At 38.5% G+C, this 16,111-nt stretch overlaps 2 protein-coding genes across 4 annotated transcripts; one reads left to right on the top strand and one right to left on the bottom strand.

Annotated features, from left to right (window-relative positions):
• The first annotated feature begins 4,414 nt into the window (after positions 1 to 4,414).
• LOC135342081 (uncharacterized) lies at positions 4,415 to 12,623 on the top strand. 2 transcript variants are annotated; one of them, XM_064538761.1, is made up of 5 exons: positions 4,415 to 4,723; positions 5,287 to 5,422; positions 5,532 to 5,620; positions 5,717 to 5,765; positions 8,603 to 11,553. In XM_064538761.1, exons 1-5 carry the CDS (start codon positions 4,646 to 4,648, stop codon positions 8,617 to 8,619), a joined length of 369 nt encoding a protein of 122 aa, XP_064394831.1. In that variant the 5' UTR covers positions 4,415 to 4,645; the 3' UTR covers positions 8,620 to 11,553. The 2 variants fall into 2 exon arrangements, with proteins under 2 accessions (XP_064394831.1, XP_064394830.1); XM_064538760.1 differs by lacking the exons at positions 4,415 to 4,723; positions 5,287 to 5,422; positions 5,532 to 5,620; positions 5,717 to 5,765 and adding an exon at positions 7,888 to 8,442 and having other exon boundaries at positions 8,603 to 12,623.
• A 1,853-nt stretch (positions 12,624 to 14,476) lies between these two features.
• LOC135342090 (uncharacterized protein KIAA1143 homolog) lies at positions 14,477 to 16,111 on the bottom strand. Of its 2 annotated transcripts, none has more exons than XM_064538776.1 (3): positions 15,969 to 16,111; positions 15,162 to 15,305; positions 14,477 to 14,770 (listed from the first exon to the last, which is right to left on the bottom strand). In XM_064538776.1, exons 1-3 carry the CDS (start codon positions 16,078 to 16,080, stop codon positions 14,541 to 14,543), a joined length of 486 nt encoding a protein of 161 aa, XP_064394846.1. In that variant the 5' UTR covers positions 16,081 to 16,111; the 3' UTR covers positions 14,477 to 14,540. The 2 variants fall into 2 exon arrangements, with proteins under 2 accessions (XP_064394846.1, XP_064394847.1); XM_064538777.1 differs by having other exon boundaries at positions 14,629 to 14,770; positions 15,149 to 15,305.

The following is a 16,111-nucleotide window of genomic DNA, read 5'->3' on the forward strand; positions in this document are numbered from 1 at the left end:
CTTAACTGTATCAAGACACACGAACGCAATGGATCTATCCCCATTGACACAAAGGGAACAAAAGCACGAACAGCCACAACAAGTGAGCAGTCACAGTCTGTCAGCTCAACACACAAATAGTTCACCACTAATTGTGAGTATTCCACGCTTAATAAGAGAACAACATATCACTGAAACTGCTACTCGGTTTTCTGTTGATACTCCCTCACAACTAATTGTCAGTATACCGTATCCAATAATAGCACGACGAAATACTCCGTCAAAAGAAATCAACTCTCTAACTAGGGAACGGTTATCTACGGGCAAAAAGTGCCAACCTCCTAGCTTCCCTTTGCAAAGTGCTAGTTGTTCAGATACTCCACCAGCTAAAAGGGTTTACCATTACAGCCCTCAACAGTTGGCTGGTAGCTCACGTCAGTACGAGAGTGATGATAGTGATAGTACATGTATACAGCAGTATGAAAGTGTCAGGTCACAGCAATGTGACGGTGAACGTAGCGAAACTAATGATGACCAACATTTCATAACAAGTTCAGTCAAACAAAACTAGCTGGTCAACAAAATCTAGATTTCAACAAAATATACGAAACACTTTTCGAAGCCCGTGCCAAATGGCATAACCTAGGCCTAGCCCTGGGCCTTGATACAGGTACCCTCGATAGTATAAAACACAACAATAAAAATGAATGTGAAGATTGTTTGAGGGAACTCCTAAAACAACGAGTCAATACCAAGAAATTAACTTGTACAGATATTGTAATAGCATTAAGAAACCCTATTGTTGGAAAAAACGAGCTGGCTGATAAAATTCAGGAAAAGTATGTGCCTTCTCATGTACTAGAAGGCTTATCATCGAGTAGCAGAATATGTTGTGAGGTACGCCAGCTTCCTTAAGGACAAGTACAAGCAGATGTCCTACTTTCCAGACAATTGGCCACCGCCACTGAAAGAGAAAGTTTCAAAACTAGCTCTAATTGAGAGAAAGAAACAAATTTGTTTCCCTCAAGCTAGCCACACACAGTCAATCGAGTACGCTTACGCTACTGGAAATGTGGATAACATTGTTGATAAAAAGCAAGCGATTACATTAGAAGAGATTTTTGAGCTGCCAGTACCTGGTGATTCTAAAGTAGTTGCACCAAACAGATACACTATTGTAATGGACGGAGCCCCAGGAGTAGGCAAAACTACACTCAGCAGGAAGATGTGCATTGATTGGGCACACGGGAAGCTCATCAAAGACCACCACATCGTTATTCTCCAACCACTAAGGAAACTAAGAGGTCACACAGCTGCCTCACTTTCTCATCTATTAAACGCAAAAGACCTTGAAGAACGTGAAAAAGAGGAACTCGTCAACCACATAAAGAAAACGTCAGGATCTGGAGTAATGTTCATTTTTGATGGCTTTGACGAGCTGAGCAGAGAGCAACGATCTGATAAGAATACACTTTTCTGGGAAATTATTGAAGGGAATCGCCTGCACAACTGTTCTGTGCTGGTTACATCATGTTCATACGCCTCAGGCCCACTGCAAGAACTCAACCGTGTCAATCGACATGTTGAAGTATTAGGATTCAAAAGAAAGGACGTTGAGCATTGTATTAAACAGAACATATCAGACAACGAAAAATCGGACAAGCTAATACAGACATATGCTGTCTAAGAAACATTTAAAAAACATTTTATGATTTCAGTATTGTGTTTAACTAAACACTTAGATGCTACTGCAAACATTTGTGACCCTAAGAATTTATTGGTGACACTGCTATCAGAAGAGTCGAAAGTAGAAAGCATTGGCATCCCATGCTACAACTTCATGATACCGTGTACTTCTAAGTTAGGAGTTGCAATGATGAAAGCCAACGGTTTGAAAAAACTAGTCATTTATGACCACGTTGCTGAAATATATAATGTGCATCTTAAACAATTTCTTTTTCCAACCTACGACGAAACATTGCTAAAGAGTAATGAGATGAGAGTTGTTACAAAATCACAAATTTGCTCAGGAATTATCCTAATACTTTTGAAGTATATTCGACCTGAAGATGTTGAACAACTATTACTAGATGACCCCAAAGTTTTTGAAGATTGCCCCAATTGTTCTGGCTCTGGACGTGACGTTTGGAAAAGTATTTGTAACATCATTAAAAATAGTAAGCACATACAACACCTTAAAATTCCCAAGAGCCACTTCAATGCACATGATATGTCATCACTAATGGCAAATTTGCACCACAAGACTAACCTACATACTTTAAAAATACTAACAAGCAAATTGAGCCAGGAGGGTTTAATACACTTACGAAATAACTTGCCAAGGAATGTATGTGCTCGTGTTTCAACGCAAAAGTTGACAATGCATATATACAATGACAACCCTGTTCATGTTGACATTAATTTTTATGAGCACAATGATGTTGACTCGGAGGATCTGTGTTTTCTAAAAGAAGAATTGCCACAGCAACTACATGGAGTAACTGTTTACACTAATTCTTTCGTATCTAAGGCTGTACTCCGATCACTAATAAATACCAAAATGGTTACTTGTTTAACAATAGCCGATCTTTCTGAAAAAAAGTGTATGCAGTTTTTTGGGGCCTTTAGAGACATACTAAAGAGCACAAAAACTTTGAAAACACTGACACTTGACTCATGTCAACTGAACGACACATCTATTAAATATTTGGAGGATGGACTTTCACTCAATGAAGCTGTGGCATTAAAGTTATACTACAGTAAATCTTGTTTTCTCGGTAAATACCGGCACAATGCACTTAAACTGAAGTCTCAAAATCTGCATGAGTTTAATGTAAAATTTAATGTAAAAGAATGTACTCTGAGCGATAAAGATGTGAGACAACTTTCAGAGATGATCACAACATGCAAACAGCTACGAGTCTTGATAGTAACATTAAATGATAATTCAGAAACTTTCTTCCATGCTCTATCAGATAATCAATGCCTGAGAGAACTCAATATTGTAATTACTACTGGCAAGATGTCAGTATTGCTGTTTCAAACACTCTCATCAACCTCCTTACAACTCTAGACTTAAAGTGTTGTGACAAAGAAGGACTTGGAAAGGAGGGATCTTCAGCGTTTAAAGAGTTCATTCATCGAAATAAAGTGCTAACTGTTTTGCGAGCTAACAGTTGGTCCAGTGTATGGGTCGCTGACAGTTTGTGCAGTCTAACAAATGAAGCGTTTAAGGGAATCACTTTTACACACGAATCTCCGTTGAGAAAACTTTTTCTCACAAATCAGTGTAAAGTAGACACAGGTTGGACAGAACTTTTCAACGGTCTTTGTTCATCATGCATCACTACACTAGACCTCCGTGATAATAAATTTTATGGAGAGGAGGAATGTTGCACAGCTTTGAAATTTCTACTCATAAAAAGCAAAACAATAACCGTTCTAAGAATTGGTGGTAGTAAGTAAGAGATTGCATTGCTTGATAACGTGGTTTGTAGTATTGCTAGTGCTCTGTCACAAAATTGTTCATTGAGGGAACTAGAAATTAGCCGGTACGATTTAAGCATTCAGGGATGGATAAAATTGTTTGAAAGCTTACATGAAAACACAGCGTTAAACACATTAAACTGTCAAGACACTCATTTACCAGAACACAAACCAAACAATGTGGTTGCTAAATCTCTGTGTGAAATGCTAATACACAACCAAGGCCTTCAAAATCTAAGTATTTCCGATGAATTGATTGAGAGTCATTTGAAAGAAGTTGCAATAGCGTACATTCAGAGAAAGTCTGTCTTAAATTTAACTGTTGGAATAGTGGAAGAACAACTAGTAGACGAGATCAAAGAACTTGAAACAGATACCGATAAAGAGTATAACATTAATAGCAGATGGAGCAATATACTGTCACAGTAGAACTTTTTATATCAAGGTCCAGATTAAAAGACTGGCTTCTAACTACATTTAACCATAACTAAACGGTGCTGTCTGTAAATCTACTCTCTATGAGTTTTGTCATAGTTTACTCAATTCAAGAATGTATAATTATACATGTACCATTGGATTCCTTGTTAAGTAGCCATAGATATCCACAGCTCATTGAAGTGTTTTCACACTACTGGGGGCTTATGCATGCAAAATATTAAAGTTGAAATATCAATTCGATTTGCACTAACAATTAAGTGAGAAAAAAATTGTTTTACTCTCTAGGCTGGAGACACGACACCAGAAATAAATGCACCCCCCTCCCCCGTGAGTGTCAAAGTGCATAGATCTACATGAATGCTAGTCTGTAGCTATAATTGAGTGAGCAAATTTTGTATATATTTATGATCACATGTGACGATTCCCCATTTAATAATGAAAAGAGTAACTACTGGCAGACACGTGTTTACACCATAATTATTGGCTGATCAGTAAGATGTTAAAATATGCTGTCCAGAATCCACTGCATGCACACAATACTGAGTCTGAAAGAACTGGCAGTTAATTGTTCCTCTTATACATATCTAATAGTCATAGATCTAGTTTTATCCATTACTATTGAAGCAATCATTATCTGAAAGCCTCTGTTGAAAAGAAACAAGAAAGATTGGAGAGAATTCCAGGGACATGCAACTTTGTTTTATACACTTTATGATCATTTCCACATTGTGATTTGCCACACATGTCTTCATCCATGACTTCTCTCTTCTCTCTGTGTAAACTCAAGATACATCAAAGATTCTTTCTGTTTCCAAAACAGGTGTGTGCATCAGAGCTAAGTGTCTAGCCAGAGCCCACATTGCAACTTGTGTGCTTATAATTATTGTTTGATATAGATCGAAGATCTAAACCTATTATACTATCTAAGGTTTCTTGTCATAGACCAGGGTTCATACGGGGGAAAGTAAGGCATGCACGCGGAGTGTGTCGCCGGCATGCTCCCCCCTGGAAAATTGTAGGTAGTCTTGGTGAATTCTGGTGGGCTTTGGGGTTGCCTTTGCATATACTCAGTCCCCTCTACTTCTATGCTCAGTCATACAATTAGAAGTAATGCCTAACAGCTACAGAAAACATTTTTGTATTTGTAATGTGTCACTGTAGGCTATAAAAAACACTCCCATTAGACTTCCATAATTTTGAGCTACCGGTGATAATTACCATGCTCACCAGTACCTGAATGCAAATTTTAGGGGGGGGGGGGGGGGGAGAGAGATTGGAGCCAGAGGATTCTCTCCTGTATGACACCCTGTCTAAGACGTGTGTCTTGTTGGCATATACATGAATTTCTAAACCTAGATCAGGTTTGGTCTCCACCTACTCCAGGTATATTCCCAGACATTCAGATGGATACACATAAGTACACCAAGGCCTTCTGCAATGACTGACGGAGAGAAAAAGATCGCTGACATTCTCACAAATGAGCTAGAGCCAAAATTTCTAAAAGTTAGGGACATATCTGGTGAGAACTAGCGATACTATTGTTTAATACAGAGTGATTGTATACGTAATTATGAAGTAAAGCCAAACGTCCAATTGGCATGAGTGATCAAATGTTCCTTGTGACATAGGAGGGTGTGGCTCAATGTACGAGATATGTATTGACTCAGACTTGTTTAAAGGAAAAAGAATTCTTCAGCAGCATCAGATGGTGAATAAGGTGAGTGCAGGGCACTACTCTCTGTATGCGTTTAGTGTGCATCATACCTATGATAAATCTACTTGAAAGCTACTTAAATGGCAATTTTTTTTGCAGGCTCTCGGTGAAGAAGTGAAGTCATTGCATGGGCTGACAATTAAAATAGGTAATTCAAAGGACAGTAAGTAGCTTTCGATATCCCTGTCACTATGTGTTATATTTATATTTGCTTTCAGCATGTAGAAGATATAATTATAGAAGGTACTATAAAGTATGCAAGCATGTACATGTAGATTGAAGTATGCAAGCATGCACATGTAGATTTTATTATCAGGACCTGCTTTTTAGGTGACCACAATAGTTTCACTGAATCCAATGAAAGCACCGCGGGTGCTGATGCCTCGGTAGATGTGTCAAAGCTACATAAAGCTATACTAATACACACATGCAGATATGGTGAACAATGTTTACATTAATTTTGCTGCATGCAGGCTAATCTGCAGGGAAACTCTGGGAAATGATTGCCATGAATAGTGCTAAAAAGAATGCCAAAAGTTACAAAGTCTATGGCTGCTCAGTAGTCAGTGCTCTCCTCACTCTTGCAGCTACCAGTAGCTAGCGTTCCAGTGCGGAGATAACTACTAAGTAGAGTAGCAACATTCCATAGACAAGTTTTGCTACGCACTCTTCTGAAAAGGCTGCAATGGCATTCCAAGTTAGCAAAACCAGGCATAACTCGAGAACCAAGCATTATTTTGCAAATCCACAAATTGAAATCCAAGAAAACATGACTAGAAGCCTATAGAAACTCTTACTTGCTCTTCATTGATCCTTGAGCAGCTGTAGCAGTCTACACGCATGCACGCGCACACACACAAACACACACACACACACACACACACACACACTACCGTATACCTCGCTTGCGCATGTGCACCGGGGCATAATGACTACTAGGGGAATGCTGGAAGCATTGTGTGGGGCGAGCCTTAGCGAAGATAAGTTGTAGTGAGTAGTAATCACTGGTTTGACTTGCTGTTCCTAAAGGTTTCTCTGGCTTCAATTCGAACCTTTTGACGACAGACGAGCTTCTGTCTCATTAGCTCTTGCTTGTTGTCAAACTTCCCTTAGCCTTGCCAGCAGATGTTGTCTCTGATATGGCGTAGGGAACACCATTGCCTCATTGCCTTAGTTGTTGAGCTGTATCAGTTTCATCCATATTAATGCCTTGCTTATGTAATTGCTTGATATACAAATGATAGTTAGAAAATGCAGCGATTGTCACGCTAAAAAGCTTGAACTGACCGTGAGACAAGCAGATATATATACAAATATATATACAAATATGTATACATATATGTATATCTATACAAAGACAGACGGATATCCGGTCGCTGAGCTCTCTGCAGTTCTCGCTACTATGAAACGAGCCTCAGGGCTCGCCCCAATTACCAGGAGCACATGAGATGTCTTAACTCAATATCGTCTAACCACATTTCCTTGTTTGTAATGTGACATGTGCGGCTAATAATGCGTTTGATCTAAATAGTGAATATCATTAAGTACAATGAATAATGTTAGCAGCACTTGATTTATGCGGATACTCTGTGATCTCATGGCAATGCTTTACAGTTTAGTTCACACAATCCTAGGCATAACACTTTTTGGGATAGGAAGTGAGAATACAGAAGGTTGCAATGTAGGTTTTTAAAGACCGATAATAAAATTAACTTACAATTATGTCAAACCACTAAGCATTATAGAGTCACAGTGACTTTAGGTACTAGCTATTACTGAATATAATAAGCAGATAGAATTTTCATTACGATAAACTATCATCTGATCTTTGTCACATCGCATGAAAGTTTTGCTGTCTGGTCACTTTTATAAATAAATTCACTGTATTTTTATTGTGATTAGACAGATCTATACTTGTGTATCGGATTCTGGTGAAAAGTGTATTTGCGTTGAGAATCGCCCTCATGATCTTGCAAATAACATGTAGTTCAATGAATAAGTACGTATGTGCAGGAGCAAATAACTCCTGGTACGTGTTACCTTAACCACAAGCATTAATTCTCAATGCAAATTAATAGACCTTAGTAATAATATCTAGCCTGAGACCTAAGAGAATGTATGTCTCAGCTACAGCATCCATTTAATGCCCCCACCCCCTGTTTTAACGTGGGTGGGTGCGTGATAAAGAGGTGGTGCAGCAGGAAGATTGATGATCCTCATTAGATTACAAGCTTGCCATTCATTGTCTAGACGCGCGATGAGATCAGGCATACATTATACAGTTTAGGCACGGCCAAACATAAACACATTAAACCATTTTTGATTGTCAAACAGCGTAGTTTCCTTGCTTTTTAGATATATGTAACTGGTTGGTACACACATTAGTGGTCTAAGAAAGTAGTTCACCATTTTTGTGCTTACTCATACTTGCTTAATTCAGTAGATCTATCAATTTATTATAGTGGAGCTCGTCAACAGTTAGTATGTATTGCTCAACAGTTAGTATGTACTGCACGCCCCAGCACTCCTGATTAAATAGTATTTGAATTGGATCACTACGAGGCCAACAAAGGATAGCTCTGTGCATCATCAGATCTGGTCCTTTTGTGTAAAAGCGACCTATGAGGTTATCAAACCTTGAACCTATACACACTGAATATCAGTAAAATGCTAATTAGATCACTATGCAAGAGGGAATAAAATGGGGCACAAAGGTTATTGTAATCAGAGTTAAAAAGACAGAAGACAACCTAGCTGTTACACAGCGTAGCACGTTTGTGGTTTAAACAAAAGCAACGTACCCACTTCATGCATCACAAGATGAGGTAGGTACAATAATTACGGGAAATTAATGGTTTGGTTTTTTGGATACAAATACGTCAATACTATCAGTGTAAATTGCAAGGAATCTGTAGATTTAGCCCGTATACCTACAGTTGCAAGCTCATAACCATAATTTATACTACTCTTGTTTCTTGCATGCAGGCTCGTGGTGTTTATGAAAGCTACAGTACTTCCTGTTGTTTTGCTGATATTTGTCTGTCATGCACAAGAGCAACAAGTTCAAGAGTGTCTAGTAAGAGCTAGCGAGTGCTCAGGCAGTTGCTTGAATGGATCTCTAAACCTTACTCTAAATGAGTATGCCCAGAATAGTATCCCTTTTTGTCGATCAACCTCCATAATGATTGCACTTCCTGCAGGAGAGCATATTTTAGATCATGATTTAAGTGCCGAGAATATTTCAGATTTTTCGCTAGTAGCAACTGGTATCGCAATTATCAACTGCCAGAATGTATCACTAAACTTTAGATTCATTGAAAGGCTTGTGTTAACGAACATAAAATTCGTTTCTTGTGGATCGAACGATTCGCATGGTTTAACCTTCAGCAATGTTAAAGCTGTGCACATCGTAAACATCACTATCACACATAGTACCTTCGGTGCTCTCAGCATTGTTAAAAGTGATGTTGTTAATGCTATTGATGTTACAATTTCCCATCATATTAACTCTCGAAGCACACTTTTGGTACTGAAAAATTTGACTCTAGTAACTTTTTCCGGCACAACCAAAATCTCAAATAATAGTCTAGAAAATGAAGCTCCGAGTATGATTGCTCATATTGAAAACTGTACTATGACAGCGGAGAACATGGTATCTTCAGACAATGTTAGCCCTTTTGGTGTGGTGGTTATCAATAGTACTATTAGTGGTACTGGTGAATGGAACTTCAGCCAAAACAGAATATCGAAAGGAGGAGGGTCTCTATCACTGACAAACAACACAGAGGCTCAATTTCATGGAACAATAATTTTCTTTAAAAATTATGCGGAAAATTTTCAGGAAACAACAGGCGGAATGCTTCTTAGACATAGTTGTCTCAACTTGACTGGGACTCTGCAATCAATTGCTAACCAAGGACACACAACGTCGATTCAGGCTATCCAATCACATATAACCATTAATGGAAATCTAACGATAAACAACAATTGCAATGGCTTCGTAGGTCTATCACTAGCAGGACGGACAGTGTTAACAGTTCACGGCTCTCTAAAAGTCCACAAGAACACCTTACTTATGGGGGCTCCCTTACAACCAGAAGGTGGGTTTGGCCCTGGGGGTACAGTTGGAATTGAAGATTCTCAACTTACGGTAGTTGGTGAAGTATCTTTTTTGAATAATACACTATCTCCGATAACTGCCTACAATGGAAAAATAAACCTGATGAGCCATAATTTTACTATAGTATTTGAAAATAATGCTGGAGTATTGTTTGCTGTGAGATCATCAATTGAGATAAAAGGTTCCTCCCGTTTTACTGCCAACGATAAAGAAGATGATTTCAAAGATGGAACACTTGCTATACAAGAAAGCACACTTGAACTTGGTGGCATGTACACGTTTAACAAAAATATGCTGTACGACGAAAATGGTGGAGCAATATATGCAACAATAAAAAGCTTGGTAAAGTTTAGTGGCCATGGAATTTTTTCACACAACAGTGCAAATTATGGTGGTGCAATCTACCTCGATCAATTGTCCAGAATTGAGATGGAAAACGAAACAAAATTGTTATTTGAGTATAATAAAGCTGTAAAAGGAGGTGCTATATTTATTGGAACTTCAATCAGGAATGTAAACTGTTCAAGTCCTCTGAGGAATTGCTTATTTGATGAAGTCAACAATCATGATGTTGCCGTAATATTCAAACACAACAAAGCATACCCTGGGGCCAGCGTTCTTCATGTAAACTTTGACGATGCACCACCTATTCTAATGGATTATCAAGCCTTAAGAAACCTGGAAAGCACATTTAAAATTCTATCCAATAACTCACTCCCTCAAAAATTCTCTGACAGTTACAGATTTGACTTATGCAACTGCACGAATAAATGCTGCGACTTAAATGCTACCAGAGGCAAAGAATTTTATCTCGGTGCTCGTGCTTTCAAGTTTTATGGTGATAAAAACATGTCAGAACCGATTAGGGGAAATCTATACTCCTCATTGAGATCTTTCGACACTAACTCAGAAGTCATATCTTATGTAATGATTGGTAATGGTGAACTTCAAAGAGTTAGTTCTCAAGACTGCAGTGAAATTAAACTCACAGTTATGTCACCAGAAGACGAAGAAACTATACTCCTAACTATTGGTGAATCATTTCTTGATAAACAGAAAACAATTCAAGTGAAAGTATCTCTCAACACACCATGTCCACGTGGGTTTCCGCTCAACATAAACAGAACCAGTTGCGAATGTGACGAAAATATTATGAAGTATTTGAAAAGCTGTGATATCAATGAAATGGACGGTTATCTAAAGCTTAAAGAATTTCAATCGTATTGGATAGCTCCTTACGAATTGAACAATTCAATGTATGAAAGTTCGCTATCGTTTTACCGAAACTGTCCACATGGTTATTGTATTACAGATGGTCCTTTTAAATTCGAAGAAGATAGCATTTGCGACAATAATCGATCTGGCTTACTATGTGGAGAATGCACAGAGGATTATAGTCTTTTAATAGGGGGTGAGAAATGTGGCTACTGCTCAAATAATTCATCTGTAGCACTTATTGTTTTGTTTGCTGCTTTGGGAATTATTTTGATTGCTTTTATTTTTTTCACACAAATGACAGTGGCTACAGGGACCATCAATGGACTAATTTTTTACGTTAACATTGTAAATGCAAATCGAAATGTGTTTTTTCCGGAGAGCTTTTCCCCTGGCTTGAGTGTTTTTATTTCTTGGCTGAATTTGGACTTTGGTTTTGAAATGTGTTTTTATCACCGGATGAACCAATCGATTTATACTGGCTTGCAATTCTTGTTTCCACTATATCTGTGGCTAATATCCGCAGTGATAATTATTGTGTGTCACTTTTCAGTTCGAATATCAACATTTTTTGGAAAAAGTGATCCCGTAGCAGTTCTAGCTACGATAATCTTGCTGTCATACAATTCATTGGTACACACTATCATTAGGATTTTATCCGTTGTTACTCTTAATACTCCTGACGACTCAGGATTGCATGTATGGCTCTATAATGGGAACATTGTATATGGAACAGAGAATCACGTAATCCTTATTGTAATTGCTATCGTGTTTCTTGTTTGTTTTTTCCTGCCATACACACTTGTGTTGACCTCATCCCAACTCCTGCAGCGAACTAGATGTGCCTCTAAAATGTTCCAGTATTTGAGCTTGCAACCATTTATCCACGTTTATCAAGTGCCATTCAAGGCTTCTCATCGTTATTGGGTAGGACTTTGCTTCCTAATGCGTTGTGTGTTGCTAATTATATTTGCTACCGTGGAGAGTATACACGCAAATCTCTTTGCTCTAATCACCCTTTGTTTAATATCACTGAGTATGTTTCGAGTAACTGGCGGCATCTACAATGAAACATGGATTGATCTCCTCGAGATTTCATTCATTTTGAACCTAGGCATTCTTGCTACCTCTACTTGGTATGCTATATCAAAAAAAGAAAAACAAGAAATTGCTACGTATATTTCTGTCTCAGTTGCACTCCTATCGTTTGTCGTGCTTGTGTTTATGCACGTGTTTTGGCGACTTAGGAAACTACCTAAATTCAGGAAGAAGATGGAGTACATGATGAACAAAACAAAGGACTCGGGTTTGGAATCACCTGAAAAGAATCCTCAGAAAAAAGAAGCTGGCACCGAGCGTCCAACAAACACACTTGTTGAATTGAAAGAAAGTTGCCAGGTTGTTGATCTCAGGGAACCATTGCTTGAGAGTGTAATACAGTGACCAGATGTATTAGTGCATGCACATGCATAGTTTGAACGATCTACATACTGTAGGTACGTACAAGTAACATAATACGCAATACATAGCATAAACACTTAAAAGTTTCTATAGCATTCAGTGTCTTGCTTTTCTATTAATTTTTTGATATTGGGCATGCATACATGTAGATCTATCACAATGTCATAATTATTCACTTATATAATTATTATATATAATGTTATTCATCTGTTTCAGTGTTTACGCCATGTCTACTTCCTACATTGGTAGGGGCTGAGATCACTTCGTTCACACAAGTGTGAATAATTATTAGTGCATAATAGATATTGAGTTTCCTACAGTGGCAGTCCATAATCCGCCTTCCTACATTGGTAGGGACCGAGATCAGTACGTTCACACAAGTATGAATATTAGTGCATAATAGATATTGAGTTTCCTACAGTGGCAGTCCATAATCCGCCTTCCTACATTGGTAGAGACTGAGATCAGTGCGTTCACACAAGTATGAATATTAGTTATTGAGTTTTTCCTACAGTGGCAGTCCATAATCCGCCTTCCTACATTGGTAGGGGCTGAGATCAGTGCGTTCACACAAGTATGAATATTAGTGCATAATAGATATTGAGTTTCCTACAGTGGCAGTCCATAATCCGCCTTCCTACATTGGTAGAGACTGAGATCAGTGCGTTCACACAAGTATGAATATTAGTTATTGAGTTTTTCCTACAGTGGCAGTCCATAATCCGCCTTCCTACATTGGTAGGGACTGAGATCAGTGCGTTCACACAAGTATGAATATTAGTGCATAATAGTTATTGAGTTTCCTACAGTGGCAGTCCATATAGTCCTAATGCATTTCTTGCACCCATAAATATATAAAGTACTGATATCAGGCATGCATGCTCTCACAACTGGCATCAGAGGGAGGAACCACTTGACCTTAGTTAACGTTACTAATTACTTTTTGTGGTGACCTGTTCACCGCAGGCGCTTGTCAAGAGTGGCCAGCTATTTAATATCTCTACTCTTGTACCGATTTGGCATTTAAAGAAGACCTCATACAGATAGTTTATAATGCATCATTCATACACTTCTGGCCAAGTTTCACAAAAACTAATATAATTTGTTATTAGTGACCTTATATTAACTAAGGTCAAGTGGTTCGCTCCCTCTGACTGAGTATAAGTATACCCTGCACTCATCGGCAATAACACGCTTATAGTCTGAACCTCTCATGAATATTTTTGACTGCACTATCATGAACCTTCACTTCTTATATACTGCATGTATTGACACATGTACATGAATAATTACAGGAAACTTGGTGAGATCATGTGAGAACAACACAGTTGATCAAACTTCTATTCTGTCCACCCCAAGATCATGCATTACCATATCATCTCCTAGCTGGCCAGGAATTCAATTCTATACTATAGAAGACAACTTACTGAGCCTGTAGGAGGACAGTAACTCTCTAGCTAATTATGGAATAGATAACCTCTAGATCTATGTGCCTGTTAAACAGGTGGGGTCCTTGCATGCAGTGATTAGGGCATGCAGCTAAATGTCTTTCGGCCCTAAGATGTGTTACGTACACGCATCAAGTGTCGATATAGATGCAAGAGTATTTAATACGTATCCGGAGTGCATGAATACTCCCTTCAAGTAATCTATGGTCTTTTACAACCCAGTTCAATGCAATATTCAGCAGAAAATCACAGCCCGGCTTAGATAGCTAATTATATAATAATAATTGCTATGCACAACATTTTTACTGTCAGTGTGTCATACAGGGGGCCTTGGATATCCCCCTCTGGCTCAAATTCCTCCTTCCCCTAAAATGTGCATTCAGGTACTAAGTTGTATGACTGAGTATAATATGCAAAGGCAACCCAAAAACCCATCACAATTCACTAAGATCACCTAATTAACAATCCAGGGGCATGTCCCCTGGATTCCCCTAACTGGTCGACTCCACTCCGTGTGTCAATAAAATATGCTTTGTCTGCATAACGTACACTAATTTGCATGGTGAAGTTGTACATGACCAGGCTGGTGGTGAGTGGTGCAACCCTGACAGTGCATTGTAGATAATTATTATTGTAGATATAGTTGCAATGAAATGAACAATAATAATTATTATAATTGCTATTGCTCATCATCATCACCAAAAGATAACAAACTTTTGTTTTTAACTCCTTTGTTTTTAACTCCTTTGCTACTGTTAGTCTTCTTTTGCCCGGTTTTTCGATGATCTTCATCATTTTTGGCTTTCTTACTTGTAGACGCACCGAGAGCTCCTTCTGAGCTCTTTCTTTTGGTTGGTTTGTTGAACACTATTCTGCCAGTGCCATCAGCGTCACCAGAACTCTCATCACCTGCACAGGGGTAATAGCAACCTAAGTAACCGTATTTTAGGTAGAAGTATTACTAATAATGTACCAATGAGATCTTAATACCATAATTATAGCAGATATATTTCGAGGGTACACGTATATACTTTCGTGGAAATACCTTAAAAAAGGTTTTCGCGGATTTAATTTTGGCGGAAAAGCAACCTTTTTGCAGCATGCATGCACCCTAATCGTAGGTATAAATGTTTGCGGGGAAATTATGTTTAATCAGCGAAAACCACGAACATTTGGTAAATACTTTAGTGATTTATTTTGTGTGACTGATTGAATTTTATTAGTTAATGAGCATGCGTTATAATAGTTCAGTTACCATTCCCTTCTAGCAAAACTTGCAGTACTTACAAGGCTAACACACCCTTCTTCTTCGTAGTCTTTCTGTACTGCATGAACTCATCCTGATTTACATCCCCGGCCTTAAGGACCACAACAGTTGGCAGCTCATCCTCTCTATCTTCTCTGTCCTCCACACTCGGGGGTGGCCCTGCCTCACGCTTTGCATCTGTCAACAGTAGGAGAATAACAGATAATGTGTTGTGTCAGTATTATACACCACACCCCACTCAAATCATCGTCATAAAATACTGGTGTTCCGGTCCCTACAATCTCACCTTCAGCATTTACATGATCAAGGCACATGCATATTTCTCTGACAATACACATTCACAACCATGTTAGTACCGTATTCACTCGAATTACCGGGACACAACAAAATAATTACGGTAGAGCAAGAAAAAGTTGAGTGTCCCTTGTATTAGGGTGATTAGAACGAATATTTCCCCATTTAAGGTACATACACGGCCTCGATTCCAGAGCTCTGCAGCTAAAATGTCTTTCGTGCAGTTTAGAAGCTGTGTACGCGGGTTCCATGTCTACAAAGTGGTGTCTTCAACCATCAGTGACATATTACAGTGCCAGAGAGTAGAATCCTAAGAGTTTTGAGTCTCTATCGAGCTAACATACTTTTTTTCGTTCTAATTAGATCGGGACGTCTAAAAATATTTACATTTCCTGTTGTTCCTTAATATAGAGTGAAAAAAATTACGTAAGTCCGAAGTGTCCCTTAGAATAGAGTGTCCCGGTAATTTGGGTGAATACGGTAAGGTTCAAAGTTAATACTTTTATAAAGCCAATGTAACATACCTAGATCTATTTATTGGCTCACCAATACTGACAGGCTCTTTGTACCCTACTTTATCCTTGAATGCCTTGAGGAATGTAGGCTCCTGAGGCTTGGTCCAGGTGACATTCTTGCTAGGAGCTCGACCACCAGACATTGTATTCGATTCTCACATGCAGTGAAGAAGG

The sequence above is a fragment of the Halichondria panicea genome, chromosome 9 (assembly GCF_963675165.1).
Source record: "Halichondria panicea chromosome 9, odHalPani1.1, whole genome shotgun sequence".
Classification (NCBI taxonomy): domain Eukaryota; kingdom Metazoa; phylum Porifera; class Demospongiae; order Suberitida; family Halichondriidae; genus Halichondria; species Halichondria panicea.